Source organism: Erinaceus europaeus, chromosome 23 (assembly GCF_950295315.1).
Source record: "Erinaceus europaeus chromosome 23, mEriEur2.1, whole genome shotgun sequence".
NCBI lineage: Eukaryota > Metazoa > Chordata > Mammalia > Eulipotyphla > Erinaceidae > Erinaceus > Erinaceus europaeus.
In genome coordinates, this window is record NC_080184.1 from 5,584,189 (window position 1) to 5,610,584 (window position 26,396).

The following is a 26,396-nucleotide window of genomic DNA, read 5'->3' on the forward strand; positions in this document are numbered from 1 at the left end:
GGAATGTCAATTGGTCCACCCTCTGTGGAGAACAGTCTGGAGAACTCTCAGAAGGCTAGAAATGGAGCTACCCTATGACCCTGCAATTCCTCTCCTGGGGATATATCATAAGGAATCCAACACATCCATCCAAAAAGATCTGTGTACACATATGTTCTTGGCAGCACAATTTTTAATAGACAAAACCTGGAAGCAACCTAGGTGTCCAACAACAGATGAGTGGCTAAGCAAGTTGTGGTATATATACACAATGGAATACTACTCAGCTGTAAAAAAATGGTGACTTCACCATTTTCAGCCAATCTTGGATGGACCTTGAAAAAATCATGTTGAGTGAAATAAGTCAGAAACAGAAGGATGAATATGGGATGATCTCACTCTCAGGCAGAAGTTGAAAAACAAGACCAGAAAAGAAAACACAAGTAGAACGTGAAATGGAATTGGCATATTGCACCCAAGTAAAAGACTCTGGCGTGGGTGGGTGGGGAGAATACAGGTCCATGAAGGATGATAAATGACATAGTGGGGGTTGTATTGTTAAATGGGAAACTGGGGAATGTTATGCATGTACAAACTATTGTATTTACTGTTGAATGTAAAACATTAATTCCCCAATAAAGAAATAAATTAAAAAAAAATAAATAACCACAACAGCAATAAAAAAACAAAAACAAGGACAAGAGGGAAAATAAATGAATATTGTAAGAAATTGTGTCATGGATATTGAGTTAATTTTTAAAACTTTTATTTTCTTTGATAGGTAGATAAGAATTGAAAGGAAAGAGGGCAGAGACATCTGAAGCCCTCCTTCACTGCTTATAACCTGAGAATCAAAATTATAGAACAAAAGTACTTTTCCACACGATTGATACAACTTCTGCAAAAAATATAAAGGTTCACAAAGTACCTATTACTATTCAACTGATTTACATTCAATAAGTTTACTTCATTATGAATTATTTAGTAGTTGAATAATGTATTTCTTTTTTTTTTATTTTTATTTATTTATTCCCTTTTGTTGCCCTTGTTGTTTTATTGTTGTAGTTATTATTGTTGTCATTGTTGTTGGATAGGACAGAGAGAAATGAAGAGGGGAGGGGGAAGACAGAGAGAAGGAGAGAAAGACACCTGCAGACCAGTTTCACCGCTTGTGAAGCGACACCCCTGCAGGTGGGGAGCCAGGGCTTGAACCAGGATCCCTATGCGGGTCCTTGTGCTTAGCGCCACCTGCGCTTAACCCGCTGCGCTACAGCCCGACTCCCGAATAATGTATTTCTATAAGGTCTACTACACTGATATTTTTTCTAATGTTAGTAATTCAGATGTGTGAAAATGTCATTCTATTTGAATATTTAATCAGTATTCAAATTTAATAAAGTTTAGGTACCATAAAGGCTTCTCATAGTATTAGAATTAAAATGCTTAAATTCCTTACATTTATATAATAGTCACAGGTGTGTTCACTTGTTCATATCGAACTGTAATCTCCAATCATTTAAAATGTCATTATTATTTCTCTCCACTGTCAGCGATTTCGTTTCTTCCAAGATTACTGATTTGACTCTCATTGACATGGTGCCTATTTTCATATGCTCAATTAGTAGTGACATAAAGGAAAACTTGACTGTAGTCTTTACATTCATAGGGTTTCTCTCCACTGTGCCTTCTTTCATATACCTGAAGAGTAGAGGGACATTCTGGGGCTTTACTGCTTTGTTCACATTCATAAGGTTTCTCTCTGTGAGTTCTTTCATGTCTCTGACAATAACGGGAACAAGTGAACCTTTTACTACATTGTGTACATTCATAAGGTTTCTCTCCACTGTGAGATCTTTCATGTCTCCTAAAAGTACTGGAATCTCTGAATGTTTTATTACATTGTGTGCATTCATAAGGTTTCTCTGCACTGTGAGTTCTTTCATGTATCCGAAGAGAACATGATTGGCTGAATGTTTTACTACATTGTTTACATTCATAGGGTTTTTCTCCAGTGTGAATTCGTTCATGTGTTCGGAGATTACATAATTGAGTGAATGTTTTACTACATTGCTTACATTCATAGGGTTTTTCACCACTGTGAATTCTTTTATGCTTCCTAAGACAACTGGATTCCCTAAATGCTTTATGACATTGTTTACATTCATAGGGTTTGTCTCCAGTGTGAATTCTTTCATGTATCCGAAGACGACTGAGTCCACGGAATGTTTTAGTACACAGTTTACATTCGTAGTGTTTCAATCCTCTGTGTGTTCTTTTGTGTGTCCTAAGAAGACTGAATTCACTGAATGTTTTACTACATTGTTTACATTCATAGGGTTTTTCTCCAGTGTGAATTCTTTCATGTGTTCGAAGATTAGATAATTGACTGAATGTTTTAGTACATTGTTTACATTCATAGGGTTTTTCTCCAGTGTGAATTCTTTCATGTATTCGAAGATTACCTAATTGATTAAATGTTTTACTACATTGTTTACATCCATAGGGTTTGTCACCACTGTGAATGCTTTCATGAGTCTTAAAAGAACTGTAAAATCTAAATGCTTTATGACATTGTTTACATTCATAGGATTTATCTCCACTATGAGTCAATTCATGATTCCGAAAAGAGGAAAATGTTTTAGCATACTGTTTCCATTTGTTGGGTTTCTCTCCATTGTGAGTTCTTTCATGTGTCCGAAGATGACTTGACTGACGGAATGTTTTACTACATTGTTTACATTCATAGGGCTTCGCTCCATTGTGAATTCTTTCATGTATCTGAAGACTATAAGATCGACTGAATGTTTTAGTACACTGTTTACATTCAAAGGGTTTGTCTCCACTGTGAGTTCTTTCATGTATCTGAAGATGACTGGATCGCCTGAATGTTTTACTACATTCTTTACATTCATAAGATTTCTCTACAATGGGAATTATTTTCTGCTTTTGAAGATAACTACAATAAGTGAATACTTGATTGTCTACTTCACGTTCTTCAGGTTGTTCACCATCTTGACTTCTTTCTTTGGCGTCAGTGATTTTGACTATATTGCTGTAAAGCAGTGAGAAATATTTAATGAGATTTTAACAAATACAAACAAAGCTCAATTTTAAATGAAAATGCAGGTCATTATCATATATAACAAACCCACAGAATTTATCAATACACTTGACTTAAAATTTTTTTACTATTTATTAACTTATTTATTCCCTTTTGTTGCCCTTGTTGTTTTATTGTTGAAGTTATTATTGTTGTTGTTACTGCTGTTATTGTTGGATAGGACAGAGAGAAATGGAGAGAGGAGGGGAAGACCGAGAAGGGGAGGAAAGCTAGACACCTGCAGACCTGCTTCACCACCTGTGAAGCGACTCCCCTGCAGGTGGGGAGCCAGGGGCTCCAACCATGATCCTTACGCCCGTCCTTGCACTTTGCACAACCTGCGCTTAACGCACTGTGCTACCGCTGGACTCCAGGTATAAAATTTTTATACACGGAGACGGGCGATAGCTCAGCGGGTTAAGTGCCCATGAAGCAAAGTACAAGGACTGTTGGAAGGATCCTGGTTCTAGCCCCCGGCTCCTCTCCTGCAGGGGACTTGTTTCAGAGGCAGTGAAGCAGGGCAGTAGATGTCAATCTTTCGCTCCCCCTCTCGGTCTTCCCCTCCTCTCTCCATTTCTCCCTGAACTATATAACAATGACAACATCAATAACAATAACAATAGTAACTACAACAACAATGAAAAAACAAGGGCAACAAAAGGGGAAATTAATTTTTAAAAAATTGTATACTCACAATGACAAAAAAAAATTAAAAGGCTCTCACAGATTGAAATTTAAAAAGCTCTCCGAAAAATAGGTAAACAAGACAATTGTTTATATAACACATAAATGGATTAAGTCACAAGCAGTCATATATTTATAAGTGTTCTGTATTTAACTGAACTACCTTTTTAATAGCAAGTTTTGACTTTGTGTTGAAACTTAAAAAAAAACTTTTTTAAATTATCTTTACTTACTTATTGGATAGAGACAGCCACAAATTGAGAGGGAAGGAGGAGATAGAGAGGGAGAAAAGCAGAGAGACACCTGCAGTCCTGCTTCACCACTTGTGAAGCTTTCTCCTTGCAGGGGAAGGGCGGGGTTCAAACCTGGGTCCTTGTGCACTGTAACATGTGTGCTCAACCAGTATTTTTTATGATGACTGTGACTCAAACCTTTGTTTATTTCCTTGGTGGTTATGCTGCTCTTTTGTAGAATGATCCCCTTGTAATTTGCCTAAAAATAAGAAATATGAGAAATTATACGATTATATTAGATTTTTGATTCATCTTTAGTCATAATCACAATCACACCCTCGTCACTTAATAGTGGCTCCATTTACTTTGGTAGACAAAACAATTTTGGTCTTTTACTTGACAAATTAATGAATATTATAAATACCTATTGAGACAAAGTTCACAATGGTTTCCCACATCACATCTCTGTAGAGTTTCTTCTCTGAAGGATTTAATAGTGCCCACTCCTCTTGAGTGAATATCACAGTTACGTCTTCATGGGTCACTGAGCACTAAAATATATGCATTATACTTATATGAGAAAACATTTCAAGGTGGTAGATAGTATAATGTTTATGTAATGAGACTCTCAAGCTTGAGGTTGAAGTCCTAGATTCACTCCCCACACTACCATATGCCAGAGCTAAGCAGTGCTTGGTAAAATAAGGAAATAAATGAAATACTTCATAGTGATAGCAGATTAGCCATCCAGTTTTTAGTTTATGAAGCTGATGACTGTCTCATCTCCAAATATATCTATAAAAATATATTATGTTATAAAAATAATAGTCAACACATACCTGGGACCTTCAAAGAATCACTGCAGTTTCCAGTGGAAGTTGGTGGGAACAGGGGAATTTTGCCCCTTGTTATTGTATCACTATATAAATCAATAGTAAGTCACTAATAAAAATAAATAAATGAAGAATTTAAAAAGAGAGGGTCAAAGAGACATTTTACCAGTCTGAGATTGTGCTTTGACATGGATAAGGTCCAGGGTCCAGACCTGGCAGCATATGGGTGGTACCATTGAAAGAAAGAAAGCTCAAGAGCTGTGGTGTCTCTGAATGAACAAGTAGCCCAGGAAGGTGAAATTACATTTGTGCAAGGCACTGCCTTGGAAAACAGTGTTGATAAAATAAAATAAGGATACCACTTTCAATTTTTCAAACCCATGAGTATCAAACGACATTATTTATTGGTGTTCAGTGTAGTGAGTGAGGTTCTAGTGTGTTGAGTCAATATATGGTCATTGACAGTCTTACTTAATCTTTACTTGTGAATCACTGCGTCAGAGCTTCTAGCTCTCCATGTGACATCTGAGGACTGGGATATCATTAAGCAGAAAATAATTGGGTAAGACCAGGGTGCAGATGGCTATGGAGGTATACTGGCCTTGTAAGTTTTCTATATCATATATGCACTCATGTTTACCAGGTGCATGACTGGGTCCAAGCCCAGCCCCTATGGAACTGAAGGAAGTTTTGGGGTTGTGGTCTTCATACTTCTCTTACTCTTTGCCTAAAATATATATTTACTCACATACTTAAGATTATTAAGGGCACCTTGTTTAAGCTTGGTGGGACCACAGTTGTAGGGTGCATGTCTTGTCACAGTCTACTTCTCAACCATGGCATTACATGGGAGGTCCTTTGACATCAGGGGAAGAGGGATGGTTGTGCTATGTTTGTTCATTTGAAAAATCAGAAAAATCATAAATGTCTTGGGTAAGTATACATAAAAGATGTAGTTTGGGACTGGGGATAGAGCAAAATAGTTATACAAAGACATTCGTGGTTATGTTTCCTTGTCCAATGTTCAAGGTTTAACCCCTGTGTATTATAATAAGCTAGAGGTGAACAGTGCTCTAGTTAAAAACCACTATACCTAAAATAGACTTCCTAGATTCTTCCCATACAAAGACCATTAGTCCCATCTGCTCAATTCTTACCTTTAGGTTCCCGTTTATTAAAAAAAAAAAAAAAAAACGTCAGGGTCCAGGAGGTGATACTATAGATAAGGCATAGGACTCTCAACCATGACGTCCTGAGTTCAGTCCCTGGCAGAACATGTACCAGAGTGATGTCTGGTTCTTTCTCTCTCTCCTATTATTTCTCACATATAAACAAATAAAATCTTATAAAAGAGGGGTCAGGTGGTGGCGCACATGTTTGAGCTTATCTGTTACAATGTTTAAGGATATGGATTCAAGCCCCCAGTCCCTACGTGCAGGAGGAAATCTTCATGCGTGGTGAAGCAGTGCTGCAGGTCTCTGTCTCTCTCCCTCTCTGTTCTTCCCCCCACCTTTTCATAATTTATAGCTGTCTCTATCCAACATATAGACAATAAAAAATTTATTTAACAAAAATCTTAAAAATAAAGTTGTCCTGCTTTATAACTTATCCCCTTTGGGCTACCAAGTTGCAGACACTACCATAACACCAACCTGACTTCCCTGGGCAGAGAACCTCACCAATGTGTCCTGAAACATCAACTCCCCAGAGTTGTATCTCACTAGGGAAAGATAGAAACAGGCTGGGGGTATCAATCAACCTACCAATGTCCATGTTGAAGATAACAACGGGAATCAGGAAATGGAATGTATTGTGTGATTATGTTTTCCTTCTGAGAGGTATTCTATTTCCATCATCCCAACCCCCAACTTTTATATGTGATTTAATGATGACTGACAAGACTGTGAGATAAGGGAGGTACAATTCCATACAATTCAATTCTTCTCACCGGAGTTTCATGACCCTTACCCCCTTAGGACTTTCTCTATTCTTCATCTCTCTGGAAGTATGGACCAAACATCTATACGGGGAGCAGAAGGTGAAAGCTCTGGTTTCTGTAATTGCTACTCCACTGGACATGGGCATTGACAGGTCATTCCATACCTGCATCCCATTTCAGTCTTTCCCTAGTGAGGTTGCTCTGTGCAGGTGGGGGTCCAGGACACAGTGGAGTCCCAGTGTGGATTCCTATATATCTATTGGGCCTAGACCTCTAACAGATCCCACTTTTCACAGTCACTGGACACACCCAGCAGGAATGTCATAAGCTCTCTTGTGGGACTCTACAGGAACTTGCCCTCACTAAAGCAGCCATGGTAAGGATTGCCCTACTCTCTGAAGGGAGGCTTAGTCACCCTACTCTGCCACTTGAGAAAGACTGGTCCTGAAATTAGTGCAGCCTAGAATGTTCCTCTGGCTCAAGTCTCATCTCCCCAACACCTGCAAGGGAAGCTTCACAAATGGAGGAACACTGCCACAGTAGTTTCTCCTGAACTTTCTCTCCCTCCCTCCACTCTTTATTTCATCTCTATCTAAATGTATACCTATCATGGTAGCAAAGACTGGTGACAATGTGCAGACACTGACTTCCAGTGAGAACCCTGGTGATAAGAGTAGGGAGAAAGAGAAATATGTAGGCAAATAAAAAAGCAATGAAATAAACATTTATAACATAGAATACATTTATAAATTGAAAGAACTTATTCAGGAGGAAAAAGACAGAATCAGATGTGGAACATGTCACTTACCTGAGAAACTGCCATTCCTTCCTCTTTCAGTTTTCTTTTAGGCCAAAAAATGAAGAGAAATCATAGCAGGAGCTTCAGACTAGGATTTTAATCCACCATCAAGGCCTCTTTTCTGGGCAGCACTGCACCTACAGGGAAGACACTGCAATGCACAGAAGGCCCAATGTGAAGCTTTTCAATGTGAAGAGAAGAGATTTATGAACAAGGAAAAGCCCCTTGGACAGAGTCCTCTGGGGGCAGGGCTACAGTGCAGTTCACTGCTGTGTTCCTCTCCTTTCCTCTCCTCTCCTCTCCTCTCCTCTCCTCTCCTCTCCTCTCCTCTCCTCTCCTCTCCTCTCCTCTCCTCTCCTCTCCTCTCCTCTCCTTTCCTCTCCTCTCCTTTCCTCTCCCCTGCTCAGTAAACTAGGAATAGCAAAGAAGATCACCTGAGAACGCAACAAGACAAGACTAGGACTACCTTGGGAACCCACCAAGTCACAGTGATTGCAAACATGTGGCTTGAGAGCAGAGAGGAGCCTAGGGAGAGATTGCAGGGGCTAAAAGCCTATATTTACTCTGGAGTGGCTGATAACAGTCTGATAGTTTGCAAGTTGAGGCAATACCTCCAGTCAATTTTATTAACAAAAAGACTGCTGAACAGAAGAGAGGACCCCCTAAGACTCACCAAATGTAACTGTGAGTCTCCACTGCTACAGTCCCTTGATGGCTGGAGCAGCACTGGGGATGCCCTCTGCCGACATAGAGAGGGGCAGAGAACTGCCCAGGAAACTCAGGAGAAGACCCACACCCTGGTGGTCTAGAGGTGGGGCTGTATAGTGGGAGCCTTTCCACATTGTTTTTCTGATGAACTGGGAGACATGGTGAATAATTGCCTCAACCTTCTTCACTCTAACTGCTGGCAGAGCAGCTGAATTGAGCCTGGGGCTCTGGATTCTCAGGGCTGAGTTTCTTACATAACCACTGTGCAAATCTCTCCCACACTGTTTTATCTCTTGGTCAGGAAGGAGTAATTAAGCTACAGGATCTACTTATAGTTAAGAAGTCTGCAGGCTCCGATCACCTACAGGGAAGATAAAATAACATAAAAGGGTTTTAGTGAATTGAAAGTACTGAGAGAGGGACCTCTTCACAAAGCGTATACAATGGTTAAACTAAGAAGAAACACAGAAAAAATGAACGAGGACAAAAGATTAGAAAGCCTACAAAAGGCACATAAGAATGAGCACAGCCAGCTGGGGTTTACAGTAATATTTACACCCCTGTCCAATATTACTCTCTTCCCTCATCCAGCCCTCTGGTCCTTTTCCCAGCCATGACATCATCTCCCCAGACAATAATTAGGATCCACCTGCATTTCAGATTCCTGGCTCAGGCAAAATAAACACAGTATAGCTATAGACCCCTTTAAATATAATTAAAATATGCCTACTAGCTATCTACAAAATGGAGGACCCCCAACTCTTCATCTGCACTATTCCAGCCATTAGGTCTATGATTGTTCAGCAAGGAAGGAAGGAAGGAAGGAAGAAAGAAGAGAAATAATAAGAGAACCAGGGGCCAGGTGGTGGTACACATGTTACAATGAACAAGGACCCAGTTCAGCCCTGGTCCCCACCTGTAGGGGGAAAGCCTTTGAGAGTGGTGATGCAATGCTGCAGGTGTCTCTCTGTATCTCTCCCTCTTATCTACTCCTTTCTCAATTTTGGTTGTCTCTATCCAATAAATAAATTAAATTTTAAAAAATCCAAAATAATAGAGGACTACAACAGATTAAGACACGCTAAATGTTGATTCCTCAGAAGAGTAAACAAAGAAAATCAATAAACCCTTATCCAAACTCACAAAAGAGAAAAGGGAGAGGACTCACATAGGATTGTAAATGAAACAGCAGATATCACAAGAGAAAACACAGAAATGCAACAAATCATGAGAGGCTTCGATCAACAACTATATGTCACCAAATGAGAGAACATGGAAGAAATAGACAAGTTCTAGATATCTAAAAAATTTCAAAATTAAACAAAGAAGAATAGAAAATATCAATAGACCCATCATAACCAACGAAATTGAAACAGTTACCAAAAACCTCCCCAAGAATGAAAGTCCTGGACCAGATGCTTTTACAAATGTATTCTACAAAGCCTTCAAGGAAGAGTTTATTTATGTACTTAAAAAAACATCTTTCAAGGGGGCCAGGCGGTGGCACACCTGGTTAAGTGCTCACTTTACAGTGCACAAGGTCCTAGGTTCAAGCCCCTGGTCCCCACCTGCAGGGAGAGAGCTTCATGAGTGGTGAAACAGAGCTACAGGTGTCTCTCTGTCTCCCTACCTTTCTATCTTCCCCATCCCTCTCAATTTTTCTCTGTCTCTATCCAATGATAAACAAATAAAACATTTAAAAAAAAAAACTTCCAAAAGATTGAGAGCACAGGACTACTCCCTTCCAGTTTCTTTTTTTATGTTTATTTATTCATTTATTTATTTATTCCTTTTTGTTGCCCTTGTAGGTTTATTGTTATTGTTATTGGTGTTGTCATTGTTGGATAGGACAGAGAGAAATGGAGAGAGGAGGAGGAAGAACGGGAAGGGGAGAGAAAGACAGACACCTACTGTCCTGCTTCATCACCTGTGACTCCCCTGTAGGTGGGGAGCCAAGGCAGGAAATGGCATCCGAAGGCTGGTCCTTGCACTTTGCACCACATGTGCTTGCTTAAGTTGCTACGCTACTGCCCAACTCCCCAGTTGTTTTTTTTTTAATTTATTTCTTAACCTTGTTGTTTTATTGTTGTCACTGTTGGATAGACTGAGAGGGGGAGAGAAAGATAGATACCTGCAGACTTGGTTCACTGCTTGTGAAGTGACTCCCCTGTAGGTGGGGAGCAAGGACTCAAGTTAGGATCCTTAGTTGTACTTTGTGCCACCTAAGCTTAACCCACTGCACTACTAGCTGACTCTCTTCCTTCCAGTTTCTATGAAGCTAACACAACCCTGATAACAAATCAGTCCAAACCAATAAACTAACAAACAAACAAACAAAAAACTATAGACCGGGAGTTGGGCGGTAGCATGGTGGGTCAAGTGCGTGTGGTGCAAAGCACATAAACCTGCGTAATGATGTCGGTTTGAGCCCCTTACCCCCCTCCTTAAGGATAGGTGCTTCACAGGTGATGAAGAAGGTCCTCAGGTGTCTATCTTTATCTCCTCCTCTCTATCTTCCCCTCCTCTCTCCATTTCTCTCTATCCTATCTAACAACGATGACATCAATAACAACAATAAAAAACATACTGTTGAATGTAAAACATTAATTCCCCAATAAAGAAATTTTAAAAAATAATGAAAAACAAGGGCAATAATGGGAAAATAAAATAAATAAAAAACATTTTAAAACACCCAAAAAACTATAGACCAATAATTCTGATGAACACAGATGGTAAAATATTGAACAAAAATCTTACCAACTAGATACATCCAGTATATTAAAAAGATTGTTCATCACAACTAGGTGTTCCTCTCCCCGCCAGAGGGTGCAAGGTTGGTTTAATATTTGTAAATTCATCAACGTGACCCAACACATCAATAAAAGAACAAAAACCACATAATTATATAATAAATTCAAAGAAAGCCTTTGACAAAATCTAACATCCTTATTGATAAAAACAGTATAAAAAATGGGAATAGATGGAAAATTCCTAAATATAATGGAGTTAAACTATAGCAAACCTACAGGCAAAATCATACTCAATGTTGCAAAACTAGAAGCATTTCCCCCTCAGGGCTGCCCACTATCACCATTACTATTCAACCTAGTGTTGGAAGTCCTTGCCCTAGTAATCAGGTAGGAGCAAGGAAATAAAGGGATACAGATTGGAAGAGAAGAAGTCAAAATTCTCCCTATTTGCAGATGATATGATAGTATACATAGAAATACCTAAAGAGTTCCAGAGGCAGGGCTACGAGCAGCAGCAGATTTGTTCCTCTCCTCTCCTCTCCTCTCCTCTCCTCTCCTCTCCTCTCCTCTCCTCTCCTCTCCTCTCCTCTCCTCTCCCGGATCAACTAGGAATACCAAAGGAGACCACCTGGGACCGCAACAAGACAGGACTAGAATGACTACAGGAACCCACCAAAGCACCGGTGAGTGCAAACACACATGGCTGGAGACAGAGAGGAGCCTAGGGAGAGAATAAGTGGCTGGGAACAGTCCAGCGGTTTATCAGTTGAGACACCACCTCCAGTCTGTTCCACCAACAAGGGGACAGCTGAAGGGAGGAGAGGACTCCGTGGAGACTCCCCAAGTGCAACCCTGAGTCTCCACTGCTACTGCCCTTAGAATCTGGAGCAGCGGCAGGGAGGGACACCAGGGGACAGAGATCTAACCAGGAAATTCAGGAGAAGACCTATACCTCGGTGGCATAGCTGTGGGGCTGTGAAAGTCTCTTTGCATAACCACTGGACTATCTCTGCCACACCCTGCCTTATCTCTTGGTCAGTAGTCAGTGATTAAGTTAAGAAGCCTACTTATAGTAAGAAGCCCTCAGGCTCCTATATCCTACAGAGAAGAAAAAAAATTAAAAAAGAGGCTTTTAAATCACTGAGCTCCAACTCAGGGATTAAAATACTATTGAAACACCTGTTAACTTCCACCACTGTGAACCCTTTAATTACCTTATTTAGACACAAGTCAATCTAGGAAATAGTGATCAGTAATTTAAAAAGTACTAAGAGAGGCAACTCATAACATAATATATAAAATAGGTAAACCAACAAGAAGAAATATTAGAGAAACTAACCAGGACAACAGTCCAGCTAAAAGCCCCCCAAAGGGTGAAAGACAAAATAACGAGTTCAACATCCAAACATTAGCTAAGGAAATAATCACAGGAATGAGTAAAGAGTTTGAAAGAATTGTAATAAGAAATACAGGAACAACAAATGAGACTCTGGAAGAAAACACTATCTCAAGGTTATTAGAGAGCTGAAAGCTGAAATAGCTAAGCTAAGAACACAACTAGCTGAACAAGCTGAAACAGTATCAGAACAGGGAAACAAAATAGATGAACTCCAGAAAACAGTAGAGGGCAGAGAGAATAGAATCAATGAGGCTGAAGACAGGATTAGCATGATCGAGGATGAATTAGAGACAACTCAAAAAGAAGTAAGAGATCTCAAAAAGGGATTAAGAGATGCTGGAAACAACAACAGAGTCCTATGGGATGACTTCAAAAGAAACAATATATGCATTATTGGCTTACCAGAGGAAGAAAGAGAGAGGAAGAAAGCATCTTCAGGCCATAATAGCTGAAAACTTCTCTAGTCTAGACAACATCAAAGACATAAAGATTCAAGTAGCCCAGAGGGTCCCAAACAGAATTATCCCAGACTTAAAGAAACCAAGACACATCCTATTTAGAATGGAAAGGAATAAAGATAAAGAAAGGATCCTGAAGGCTGCAAGAGAAAAACAAAGAGACATCTACAGAGGAAATCCCATAAGATTAGTAGCAGACTTCTCCACAAAAACACTACAGGCCAGAAGAGAATGGCAAGATATGTATCGAGTGCTTAATGAGAAAGGCTTTCAACCAAGAATACTATATCCTGCTAGACTGTCATTCAGACTAGATGGAGCCATCAAAACCTTCTCAGACAAACAACAGTTGAAGGAATCAACTATCACCAAGATTGTCCTGAAAGAAGTTCTGAAGGTCTTCTATAAACAGTCAGACCATCATAAATAGGACATATATCAGACTACTCTAAAACTCTACAAGAATGGCGTTAAAATATCTTCAATCTTTGATATCAATAAATGTCAATGGCCTGAATTCACCTATTAAAAGACACAGAGTAGGAAGATGGATCAGAAAATACAACAGAACAATATGCTGTCTACAGGAAACCCACCTAACTCAACAGGACAAACACAGACTTAAAGTGAAAGGATGGAAAACTACCATACAAGCCAATGGCCCACAAAGAAGGGGAGGAACAGCTATTCTCATATCTAACACAATAGACTTTAAAATAGATAAGATTAAAAAAGATAGGAATGGACACTACTTAATGCTCAGAGCATCAGTCAATCAAGAGGACTTAACAATTATTAACATCTATGCACCCAATGAGAAGCCATCTAAATACATCAAACGTCTACTGAAAGAGCTACAGCAATATATTAACAGCAACACAGTCATAGTAGGGGACTTCAACACACCACTCTCTCAACTTAACAGATCATCCAGGAAGAAAATCAATAAAGACATATGGGAGCTAAATGAAGAGATAGATAAACTAGAACTATTGGACATTTTCAGAGTCATTCATCCCAAGAAACTGAAATACACATTTTACTCAAATCCACATGGGTCATTCTCAAGGACAGACCATATGTTAGGCCACAAAGACAGCATCCGCCAATTCAAGAGCACCGAAATCATCCCAAGCATCTTCTCAGACGACAGTGGAATTAAACTAACACTTAACAATCAACAAAAGATTAGAAATAGCCCCAAAATGTGGAAGCTCAACAGTACACTTCTTTTTTTAAAATTTTTTTTGTAACTTATTTATTTATTTATCTTCCCTTTTGTTGCCCTTGTTGTCTTTTTATTGTTGTTGTAGTTGATGTCGTCGTTGTTGGATAGGACAGAGAGAAATGGAGAGAGGAGGGGAAGACAGAGAGGAAGAGAGAAAGACAGACACCTGCAGATCTGCTCCACCGCCTGTGAAGCGACTCCCCTGCAGCTGGGGAGCCGGGGGCTCAAACCGGGATCCTCATGCCAGTCCTTGCGCTTAGCGCCACCTGTGCTTAACCCGCTGCGCTACTGCCCGGCTCCCTCAACAGTACACTTCTTAACAACCTCTGGGTCAAAGAGGAAATCAAGGAAGAAATCAAAATGTTTCAAGACATCAATGAAAATGAAGACACAAGCTATCAAAATATTTGGGACACAGCTAAGGCAGTACTGAGAGGGAAGTTCATAGCTATACAAGCACACATTAGGACACAAGAAAAAGCACAAATAAACAGCCTGATTGCACATCTTAAAGACCTAGATGAAGAAGAACAAAGGAACCTTAAAGCAACCAGAAGGACAGAAATCAGTAAAGTTAGGGCAGAAATAAATAACACTGATAATAAGAAAACCATACAAAAGATCAACGAAAGTAAATGTCGGTTCTTGAAGAGTGAACAAAATCGACAAACCTTTAGCCAGACTCACAAAACAAAAAAGGGAGAAGACCCTAACAAATCAGATACTAAATGAAAGAGGAGATATCACAATAGACACTGCAGAAATTCAACATATCATGCGAGGCTTCTATGAACAACTATATGCCACCAAGCTAGAGAACCTGGAAGAAATGGACGATTTCCTAGATAGCTACCAACTTCCAAAACTAAGTAAAGAGGAAGTGGATAACATGAACAGGCCCATCACAGCTAATGAAATTAAAACAGTTATCAAAAATCTCCCCAAAAATAAACGTCCTGGACCAGATGGTTTTACAAATGAATTCCTCTATGCAAACACTAAGCTAGAAGAAATTGAAATCCAGAAATCAATTCCTTTTACTATAGCAACTAAAACAATAAAATATCTAGGAGTAAACCTAACCAAAGAAGTGAAAGACTTGGATACTGAAAATTATGAGGCACTACTCAAGGAAATTGAAAAAGACACAAAGAAGTGGAAAGATATTCCATGTTCATGGGTTGGTAGAATTAACATCATCAAAATGAATATACAACCCAGAGCCATCTACAAATTTAATGCTATCCCCATCAAGATCCCAACCACATTTTTTAGGAGAATAGAAAAAATGCTACAAATGTTTATCTGGAACCAGAAAAGACCTAGAATTGCCAGAACAATCTTGAGAAAAAAGAACAGAACCGGAGGCATCACATTCCCAGATTTCAAACTGTATTATAGGGCCACTGTCATCAAAACTGCTTGGTACTGGAACATGAATAGACACACTGACCAGTGGAATAGAATTGAGAGCCCAGAAGTGAGTCCCCACACCTATGGACATCTAATCTTTGACAAAGGGGCTCAGACTATTAAATGGGGAAAGCAGAATCTCTTCAACAAATGGTGTTGAAAACAACGGGTTGAAACATGCAGAAGAATGAAACTGAACCACTGTATTTCACCAAATACAAAAGTAAATTCCAGTGGATCAAGGACTCGGAAGACCACAAACTATCAGATATTTAGAAAAAAATATTGACAGAACTCTTTTCCGCATAAATTTTAAAGACATCTTCAATGAAACGAATCTAATTACAAAGAAGACTAAGGCAAGTATAAACCTATGGGACTACATCAAATTAAAAAGCTTCTTCACAGCAAAAGAAACTACTACCCAAAACCAAGAGACCCCTCACAGAATGGGAGAAGATCTTCACATGCCATAATCAGACAAGAGTTTAATAACCAACATATATAAAGAGCTTGCCAGACTCAACAACAAGACAACAAATAACCCCATCCAAAAATGGGGGGGAGGACATGGACAGAATATTCACCACAGAAGAGATCCAAAAGGCCGAGAAGCACATGAAAAAATGCTTCAAGTCTCTGATTGTCAGAGAAATGCAAATAAAGACAACAATGAGATACCATTTCACTCCTGTGAGAATGTCATACATCAGAAAAGGTAACAGCAGCAAATGCTGGAGAGGGTGTGGGGTCAAAGTAACCCTCCTACACTGCTGGTGGGAATGTAAATTGGTTCAACCTCTATGGATGGAGCTTGAAAAAATCAAGTTGTAAAATAAGTGAGAAACAGAAGGATGAATATGGGATGATCTCACTCTCAGGAAGAAGTTGAAAAACAAGATCAGAAGGGAAAACAGAAGTAGAACTTGAAATGGAATTGGCGTATCACACCAAAGGAATAGACTCTGGGGTGGGTGGGTGGGGAAAATACAGGTCCAGGAAGGATTCAGAGGACCTAGTGGGGGTTGTATTGTTATATGGGAAACTGGGGAATGTTATGCATGTACAAACTATTGTACATACTGTTGAATGTAAAACATTAATTTCCCAATAAAACAAAAGTGAAAAAAAATTAAAAAAAAAATACCTAAAGAATCCAGCAGAGTTACTGGGCATTATCAGTCAATATAGTAAAGTGTCATGCTACAAAATTAACATACAAAAGCCAATGGCATTCCTCTATGCAACCCTAAGGTAAGAGAAGAAGAAATGCAGAAATCAATTCTTTTTACTATAGCAACAGAAACAATAAAAAACCTAGGAATAAGCCTAACAAAAGAAACAAAAGACTTGTACACTGAAAATTATGAGTCACTACTCAAGGAAATAGAAAAGGCCCAAAGAAGTGGGAAGATATTCCTTGTCTATGGGCTGAAGAATTAACATTATCAACATGAATATATCACCCACAGACATAAACAAATTTAATGCAATCTGTATCAAGATCCCAACCAATTTCCTTAGGACAATAGAACGAAAGGCACAAATGCTCATCTGGAACCAGAAAAGACCTAGAATTGTCAAAACAATCTTGAGAAGAAAGAACAAAACTGGAGGAATGACAATCACAGATACAGAATTATATTACACCGCCACTGTAACCAATACTGCTTGGTACTGGAGCACAAATAGACACACCAACCAATGGTGAATTGAAAGCTCAGAAGTAAGCCTCAACACCTTCAGACATCTAATCTTTCACAAGGGTGCCCAAACTATTAAATGGGGAAATGAGAGTCTCTTAAACAGTGTTAGAAAAATTGGGTTGAGACAGAGTAGCAGCAGCTGTGTTTCTCTCCTCTCCTCTCCTCACCTCAATCTGGTCAACTAGAAATATCAAAGGAGACCACCTGGCACAGCAACAAGACAGGACGGAACTACTTTGGGAACCCACCAAATCACCAGAGAACATCCAGAGCAAACTCTGCCCAGACCTCCAGCTCTACCCAGCTGAGAAACTTCTCTAAAGAACAAGGAAGGAATATCAAACATCACTTGACACTGTAACAAGACGAGACTGAGACTGACCACTTTGGAAACCCACCAAGTCACTCAGGAGGCTTGTGGACAGAGAGAAGCCTAAGGGAAGGTTCCTGGGGCTAACGCCCATATCTACTCAAGATAACCGTCCGGCAGTTTGCCAGTTGAGGAGCCACTTCCAGTCTGTTTCACCAATAAGAAGACTGCTGAAGGAAGGAGAGGACTTATGTAAGGCTTAACAAATGCAACTGTGAGTCTCCATTTGCAACTGCCTTCCGAGGCTGGAGCAGCAGGGGGAGTCCCTGTGCTGACATCGAAGGGCAGAGAACTGATAGGAAACTCAGGAGAAGATCTACACCATGGTGATCTAGTGATACAGCCTTTCCACATTGTTCTCCTGATGAGAACATGGTAAGTAATTGCCTCAGAACCTACAGACATTACACGGGACTTGTTTAGAAACTTACAGAGGGGAGTTGGGTGTGACAGTGCAATGGGTTAAGCGCACGTGGCACAAAGCACAAGGACAGGCACAAGGATCCCAGTTCGAGCCCCCAAATCCCCACCTGCAGGAGAGTTGCTTCACAGGCAGTGAAGCAGGTCTACAGGTGACTGTCTTTCTCTCCCTTTCTCTGTCTTCCCCTCCACTCTCCATCTCTCTCTGCCCTGTCCAACACTAACGACAATAATAATAACTACAACAAGAAAACAACAAAATGGGAAAGACACCAAATGGGAATAAAAAAAAAATCTCACAGGGCCACGCAGTACTGCCTGACTTTGCTCCGGCTGCTGGCAGAGAAGCTCAATCAAGACTAGCAGAGAAGCTCATTTAAGCCAGGAGTTTTGGATCCTTGAGGTGTGGGAATATCTGTGTATAGCCACTGTGTTATCTCTCCCCCACCCTGATTTATCTCTTGATCAGGAGTAAATAACTAAGCTAAAAAGACTACGTATAGTTGAAAAGCTCTCATAGCCTACAGTGAACAAAAGATGCTTCAGAAGCCACTATGCTTTAACTGAGAATCACTTGAAGCCACATATGCTTCAAGTGATTGAATGACATTGAAACAGCTGTTCATTTCCACAACTGTAAACTCTTTAAGTACCTTACTTAGACACAAGAAAACCAGGCAAGAGTGGCCAGTGGACTGAAAACTACTGAGAGAAGAAACTCATAACACACTAAAATAATGCTTCAACCAAGGAGAATCATTGGAGAAATGAACCAGCACAAAAGTTCAGCTAAAAATCTCCCCAAAGGTAGAAGCACAGAAGAATGAGAACATCCAAATGCTAGTTGAGGAATTCATCACAGGAGTGAGGAAAGAGTTTGAAAGAACTGTCATCAGAAATGCAGAAACAATAAATGAGATCTGAAAGAAAGCACTAGCTCTCTTGAGGTAATTAGAAAGCTGAAAGCTGAAAGAGCTGAACTAAGAGCACAACTAACTGAACAAGCCAATCGAGTATCAGAACAGGGTAACAAAATAGCTGAGCTACAGAAAACAACAAAGGGGAGAGAGAATAGAATAAATGAGGCTGAAGACAGAATGAGCAAGATGGAGAATGAATTAGAGCCAACTGAAAAAAGAAGATATCTCAAAAAGAGATTAAGAGATATTGAAAATAACAATAGAGACATATGGGATGACTTCAAAATAAATAATTTAAAAAATATTTTTTCTTTCTTTCCTTTTGTTATCTTTGTTGCTTTAATGTTGTAGTTATTATTAATGTTGTTTGTTGTTGTTGGATAGGACAGAGAGAAATGGAGAGAGGAAGGGAAGACAGGGAGGGGGAGAGAAAGACAGACACTGGCATAACGCCACTATAAAGTAACAAAAATAAAAAATGAATATTTACCTCATTAAAAAAAAAAGGGGTGATGTGCAGGGGTAGATAGCATAAGGGTTATGTAATGAGAACCTCCTTACAGAATCCCAAGTTCAATCCCCTGCAGCATCATAAACCAGAATTGAATATTGAACTGATAAAAAATAAAAATATTAAAAAACTTTAGTTATGTAGTCTTGATAACCCAACCCAACATCTTTGGAGAACTAGATATAAACAACAACAACAAAAAAATTGACTAGGATGTGGTGATATTAAATTGATAAAAGTGATATAAACTTGTTGAATTTCCTTTTTTTTTTCCCCTCCAGGGTTATTGCTGGGCTCGGTGCCTGCACCATGAATCCACCGCCCCTGGACGCCATTTTTTCCCCCTTTTGTTGCCCTTGTTGTTGTAGCCTCGTTGTGGTTATTATTATTACTATTATTACCATTGTTGATGTTGTTCGTTGTAGGATAGGACAGAGAGAAATGGAGAGAGGAGGGGAAGACAGAAAGGAGAGAAAGACAGACACCTGCAGACCTGCTTCACCGCCTGTGAAGCAACTCCTTGCAGGTGGGGAGCCAGGGCTCAAACCGAGATCCTTAGGCTGGTCCTTGAGCTTTGTGTCACATGCACTTAACCCACTTCGCCACCGCCCGAGCACCTGAATTTATTTCTATGGGACATTTATGTGATTCTCTGCTCTGTGGCCTCTCAGAATTCAATACAAAGGATGAAGCAGTAAATCTGGGATGCTAAAATATATTTAGAAGTGAATTAGAGTAAAATACAAAAGGGATCTGGACGGTAGCAAGTGGTTAAGCACAGATGGCGCAATGGGCAAGACAGGTATAAGGATGTTCGAGGTATAAGGTGGTTCAAGCCCCCCGGCTCCCCACCAGCAGAGGTGTCATTTCATAGGTGGTGAAGCAGGTCAGCAGGTGTCTATCTTTCTCTCCCCCTCTCTGTCTTCCTCTCCTGTCTCCATTTCTCTCTGTCCTATCCAACATCAATAACAACAATAAAACAACAAAGGCAACAAAAGGGAATAAATAAATAAAAAGAATAAAGTATGAAAGTAAATTTAAACATACAATGAAGAGATATTTGGTAAAAATAAAAATGTATATATATTTTTAATTTAATTTTTTTTTTTAAGTGGGCTGGGAGGCAGAGGTAGATAGTATAATGGTTATGCAAAGAGACTCTCATGCCTAAGCTCCAAAGTCCCAGGTTCAATCCCCTGCAACACCATAAAGCAGACCTGAGCAGTGCTCTGGTTAAAAAAAAAAAAAAAAGTGGGCTCGGTGGTGGCATACCTGGTAGAGTACACGTTACAATGCGAAGAACACAGGTTCAATTCCCTGGTCCCTACCTGGAAGGAAAGCTTTGTGAGTGGTGATGTAGGTATGCAGGTGTTTCTCCATTTCCCTCCCTCTCTCTCTCTCCTCCTCCTTCCCTCTGGATTTCTGGCTGTCACTATCCAATAAATAAATAAAGAAAATTTTAAAAATTGTCATTGAGAATTACTAAACTCAGTGCCTGTATAATGATTCCACTGCTATAGACAGAATTTTTTTCCTTTTCTTTTATTGGATTTAATTAGAGAGAGAAAATGGGAGAGGAGGGGTAGGTAAGTAGGAAGAAAAAAGAGAGACCTGTGGTATTGCTTTGCCACTAAAGAAGCTCCCCCTGCAGCTGGGAACAAGGAGTTTAACACAGGCCCTTCCCCAACTAGCCTTGTGAACTCAACTAGGTGTGATAATGTCTGGAGCTCTAAAAGATTTAAGGAGGGGCTGGGTGGTGGAACGTGTAAGACAGGTGTAAGGTGGTTCAAGCCCCTGGCACCCCACCTGCAGGGGTGTCATTTCACAGGCGGTGAAGCAGGTCAGCAGGTGTCTATCTTTCTCTCCCCCTCTCTGTCTTCCTCTCCTGTCTCCATTTCTCTGTCCTATCCAACAACAACAATAAAACAACAAGGGCAACAAAAGGGAATAAATAAATAAGAATAAAGTATGCAAGTAAATTTAAACATACAATGAGGAGACATTTAGTAAAAATTAAAATGTATACATATATTTAATTTAAATTTTTTTTTAAATGTGGGCTGGGGGGCTGTGGTAGATAGCATAATGGTTATGCAAAGAGACTCTCATGCCTGATGCTCCAAAGTCCCAGGTTCAATCCCTTGCAACACCATAAATCAGAGCTGAGCAGTGCTCTGGTTAAAAAAAAAAAAAAGAAAAAAAGTGAGCTCAGTGGTGGCACACCTAGTAGAGTACACGTTACAATGCAAAGAACACAGGTTCAATTCCCTGGTCCCCACCTAGAAGCAAAGTTTTGTGAGTGGTGATGTAGGTATGCAGGTATTACTCCATCTCCCTCACTCTCTCCTCCTCCTTCCCTCTTGATTTCTGGCTGTCACTATCCAGTAAATAAATAAAGAAACTTTTAAAAAGATTTTAAAAAATTGTCATTGAGAATTACTAAACTCAGTGCCTGTATAATGATTCCACTGCTATAGACAGAATTTTTAACTTTTCTTTTATTGGATTTAATTAGAGAGAGAAATTGGGAGAGGAGGACTAGGTAAGTAGGAAGAACAAGAGAGACCTGTGGTATTGCTTTGCCACTAAAGAAGCTCCCCCTGCAGCTGGGAACAAGGAGTTTAACAAAGGCCCTTCCCCAACTAGCCTTGTGAACTCAACTAGGTGTGATAATGTCTGGAGCTCAAAACGATTTAAGTAGGGGCTGGGTGGTGGCACACCTGGTTGAGGGCACATGCTACAATGCTCAAGGACCCAGGTTCCAGCCCCCAGTCCAAACCTGCAGGGGGAAAGCTTTGCAAGTGTTGAAGCAGGGCTGCAGGTATCTCTCTCTCTCTCTCTCTTTCCCTCTGTGTCCCCCCTTCCTCTTGACTTCTGGCTGTCTCTATCCAATAAGTAACTAAAGATAATGAAAAAAAAATTTTTAAGAGATTTAAGTATATCGTATTACTTGATATTCTTTCAAAGATGTCCCTGAACTGAGTGACTTGATCTCAGTCTCTGATGTTGTGCCCTCCATTTAGGGGCACAGAAATAATTCACACTGGGAGTTGGGTGGTAGCGCATCAGGCTAAATGCACCTGGCGCTAAGTGCAAGGAACAGTGTAAGGGTCTGGGTTCGAGCCCCCGGCTCACCACCTGCAGGAGAGTGGCTTCACAGATGGTGAAGCTGTTCTGCAGGTGTCTGTCTTTCTCTCTCTCTCTGGCTTCCCCTCCTTTCTCCATTTCTCTCTGTCCTTATCTAACAACAACATCAACAACAATAATAACTACCACAACAATGGCAACAAAAGGGGCAAATTAAAAAAATTCAAGGAAAGAAATAATGCACATTATGCTCTGACCTTTCTCTTTGCCACGAAGTAGATCGACAAGAACACCTATTTGATCCAAAATTGACACTGGCTTTCACTATGTATAATTTCTGTAACAGACATCATAATTCTTTAGTGAACATCATACTAGGGCTCATGGGGGTGGAGGAGAGGAGTCAGACTGTCCTAACTGTAACAGCCAGGGACATAGTAAATAAAAGAGAGGGAGGGGGGTGTAGAGTGGTGGCGCAGCGGGTTAAGCACATGTGGTGCAAAGTGCAAGGACCACCATAAGGATCCCGGTGCAAGCCCCCGGCTCCCCACCTGCAGGGGAGTCGTTTCACAGGCAGTGAAGCAGGTCTGCAGGTGTCTGTCTTTCTCTCTCCCTCTGTCTTCCCTTCCTCTCTCCATTTCTCTCTGTCATCTCCACCAACAATGACATCAATAACCACAACAATGTTAAACAAGGGCAACAAAAGGGAAAAAGAAAAAAAAAAAGAGAGAGAGGGAGGACAGAGAAGGGGCATATTCTGCTGCCGTTATTTCAGGAATCATACCAGAATTTTTAGAAGATATTGGACCACTTATGGAAATTTACAAAATCCCACAGGTAAAAGAATTATGTATCTGGATAAGGAAAACTGGATACTCATCATTTTTTAAAAATATTTATTTTCCCTTTTCTTACCCTTGTTTTTTATTGTTGTTGTAGTTATTGTTGTTGTTATTATTGTCATGGTAGTTTGAGACAGAGAGAAATGTAGACAGAAGCAGAAGACAGAGAGAGGGAGAGAAAGATAGACACCTGGAGACCTGCTTCACCGTTTGTGAAGTGATTCCCTTTCCCCTGAAGATGGGGAGTTGGGGGCGTGAACCTGGATCCTTCTGCTGTTCCTTGGGCTTAACCCGCTGTGTTAGTGCAGACTCCCATCACTTCTTTTTTTTTTTTTTAGTATATATTTATTTATTTATTTATTCCCTTTTGTTGCCCTTCTTGTTTCATTGTTGTAGTTATTCTTGTTATTGATGTTGTCGTTGTTGGATAGCACAGAAAGATAGACTCCTGCAGACCTGCTTCACCGCCTGTGAAGCGACTCCCCTGCAGGTAGAGAGCCAGGGGCTCAAACCAGGATCCTTACTCCCGGCTTTAAGCTTTGGGCCACATGCACTTAACCCGCTGTGCTACCATCTGACTCCCTACTTATCATTTTTGGCTAAGATCAAGTGTAAATTAGTGAATATTCCCCCAAGACTTTCCTGATCATTCTGGTCAGAGACAACTGATGAATATGGATGAGAGTAGCTCTTCAAGAATTATCAAAAGACCCTTCAACAGTTAAGTTTCTTCTTAAATCTATTTCTTCATTTTATAAGAAGGAAAGCACAGACTGCTTCTCAGCTCGGCAAAGACAGTGCCAAAGATCAAACTTGGTACTTTAAGAATGGTAAGGGGGTATCCACAACTGAGATATCTGAAGGTCTCTCTTTCCCTTCCTCTCTATCTCCTTCTTTCTGAATGTCTCTCTGTCTCTACCCAACAATAAAATATTAAAAAGAAAAAAGAGAAATTGAGTCTCCTCTCCTGGCAAAATGGGTCTTATCTTACATCACATGTGGACCAGGAGAGGCTTATAAAATGTTTTACTTTTTTTTTTTTTTTAATCCAGAACACTGCTCAGTTCTGGCTTATGGTGGTGCCTGGGATTCAACATGGGACTTTTGAGTCTCAGGCATGAGAGTCACTTTGCTTAACCATTATTCTATCTAACCCACTTTTTTTTTTTAACCAGTAAAATGGTTTACTTTTAAAAGAGATGTAATTAGGGGCCGGGTGGTGGCACACTGGTTGATCACATATGTTACAGTGCACAAGGACCCAGGTTCGAGCCCCCAGTCCCCACCTGCAGTGGGGAATGCTTTGCAAGTGGTGAAGCAGTATTGCAGTTGTATCTCTGTCTCTCTCTGTCTGCATAGTCTCCTTTCCCTCTTAATTTCTAGCTGTCTCTATACAGTAAATAAATAAAGATAATTAAAAAAATTTAAAAAAGGTGAAATCACAGATAAGCCAGACAAATCAGAGGCAGTAAATGAACATTTACAATTTGAAATGCATCACGTTCAGGAGAAAATGGAGACACAGCAGTTGATCTGGGACAAGTCACTTACTTGAAGAGCCACCAATCCCTCCTCCTCTTCTGACTTCCTTTTCAGGCCACAAGATGAACTGTAGTCACAGCAGCACCTTCAGAATAGGCTTTGGATCCAGCAGCACAGCTTTATCACTTGACGGCACTGCACCTACTGGTAGGACATTATAAACAGAAAAGGCTCAGCTTTCTAGTCTTTCACTGTTACAAGGAGACAGTCAGTGACAATGACAACCTCTATGGAGCCCACACAGTTGAGTGTCTCCTGCCTATTTTTAAGCTCTTCCCAACTGGCAAAGTTTGCTGTTTCAATGGGGACTGTGAACTGTACTGACCTGCCTCACCCAGATCCATGAGGAGCAGAGCAGACCTTCTAACGTCTCTATCAACTAAAGCCTGCGCTAAACTCTGCTAAACTGCCTGACAGTCTTTCTGCTTAATCCAAGTCTCAACTTAAGTGTGCATGGAACACTAACTTAAACAAGAATTTGAGAAAGTACACCCCTGAAATATTATAATTCAATACCACTGTCAAATCATTATTAACAAATTAAAATAGACTGATTTTCGTCAAATCCTAGCTACAAATACATATTAAATAGGAGTAAAAAAAAAAAAAGGATAACTAGAATGATAGTATTGGGGGATAATAAAATGTACTGATAGGTGATCTATTGAAAATCTCCTTTCTGGATGGGGTAAATAGCATAAAGACCAGAACAGCAGCATTGCATGTGTATCTCTCTGTCTCTCTTTATCTCCCACTACCTTCCCAGTTTCTCTCTGACTCCAGCCAAAATCAACCAATAAAAATATTTTCTTGTTTTCAACGACTTTATTTTTTAATTTTTGTACACAAAGAAAATCATGTTCATATCCGTCATGATCAAAAATGGAAAAAGACAGAACTAGAAGATAGGTGTCCTTCACCAAAGCAAAGCTGTACTAAAGGATCCAAACATCTCGATTTGTAAAATACATATTTCTGTTTTCTGATGTCTACTATCATGTCCTCAGGGTATCACTGGAAATTGAATCTATCATGAATTACAATTTTGTTCAGAGTACCAGAGCGCACTCTGTTTGGTAACTCGCCATTCCATATCCAGCTTGGCTAGGAGGAGGTATTACAAGGGAGTGCCAATAAAGATATTTTGGGGGGAGTCGGGCGGTATAGCAGCGGGTTAAGCTCACGTGGTGCAAAGCGCAAGGACTGGATCCCGGTTGGAGTCCCCAGCTGCAGGGGAATCGCTTCACAGGCAGTGAAGCAGGTCTGCAGGTGACTTTCTTTCTCCCTCTCTGTCTTCCCCTCTTCTCTCCATTTCTCTATGTCCTAACCAATAACGACGATATCAATAATGACTACAACAATAAAACAGCAAGGACATCAAAAGGGCATAAATAAATATTTTTTAAAAGAAAGAAAAAGAAAAATGAAAAAGAATTTTAAAAATCTGGTCCTTTGGAGTCTCCGGCAGGAGAATC

General features: G+C 40.1%; 3 protein-coding genes across 4 annotated transcripts in view; all 3 read right to left on the minus strand.

The window, feature by feature from the left end:
* LOC103123672 (zinc finger protein 709-like) overlaps positions 1-26,396 on the minus strand; it is a 418,768-nt gene that overhangs the window by 63,161 nt on the left and 329,211 nt on the right. The gene's annotated exons all lie outside the window — the stretch shown is intronic.
* Positions 1-26,396, minus strand: part of LOC107523148 (zinc finger protein 14-like) — a 156,889-nt gene that overhangs the window by 62,670 nt on the left and 67,823 nt on the right. The window lies entirely within an intron of this gene.
* On the minus strand, positions 729-25,762 carry LOC132535584 (zinc finger protein 709-like). 2 transcript variants are annotated; one of them, XM_060182128.1, is made up of 6 exons: positions 7,577-7,704; positions 4,996-5,098; positions 4,836-4,915; positions 4,421-4,547; positions 4,195-4,255; positions 729-3,031 (listed from the first exon to the last, which is right to left on the minus strand). In XM_060182128.1, the coding sequence occupies exons 4-6, from the start codon at positions 4,452-4,454 to the stop codon at positions 1,594-1,596; spliced, it is 1,533 nt and encodes a 510-aa protein (XP_060038111.1). In that variant the 5' UTR covers positions 4,455-4,547; positions 4,836-4,915; positions 4,996-5,098; positions 7,577-7,704; the 3' UTR covers positions 729-1,593. The 2 variants fall into 2 exon arrangements, with proteins under 2 accessions (XP_060038111.1, XP_060038110.1); XM_060182127.1 differs by lacking the exons at positions 4,836-4,915; positions 4,996-5,098 and adding an exon at positions 24,931-25,762.

What these genes read in the sequence shown, in the direction of transcription:
- LOC132535584 (XM_060182127.1), bottom strand. An exon ending in TGTGAACTTTGTCTCAATAG is followed by an intron (nt 4,256 to 4,420) that starts GTATTTATAATA and finishes TCTTATTTTTAG; the next exon opens with GCAAATTACAAGGGGATCAT. An exon ending in CACCAAGGAAATAAACAAAG is followed by an intron (nt 3,032 to 4,194) that starts GTTTGAGTCACA and finishes ACTGCTTTACAG; the next exon opens with CAATATAGTCAAAATCACTG.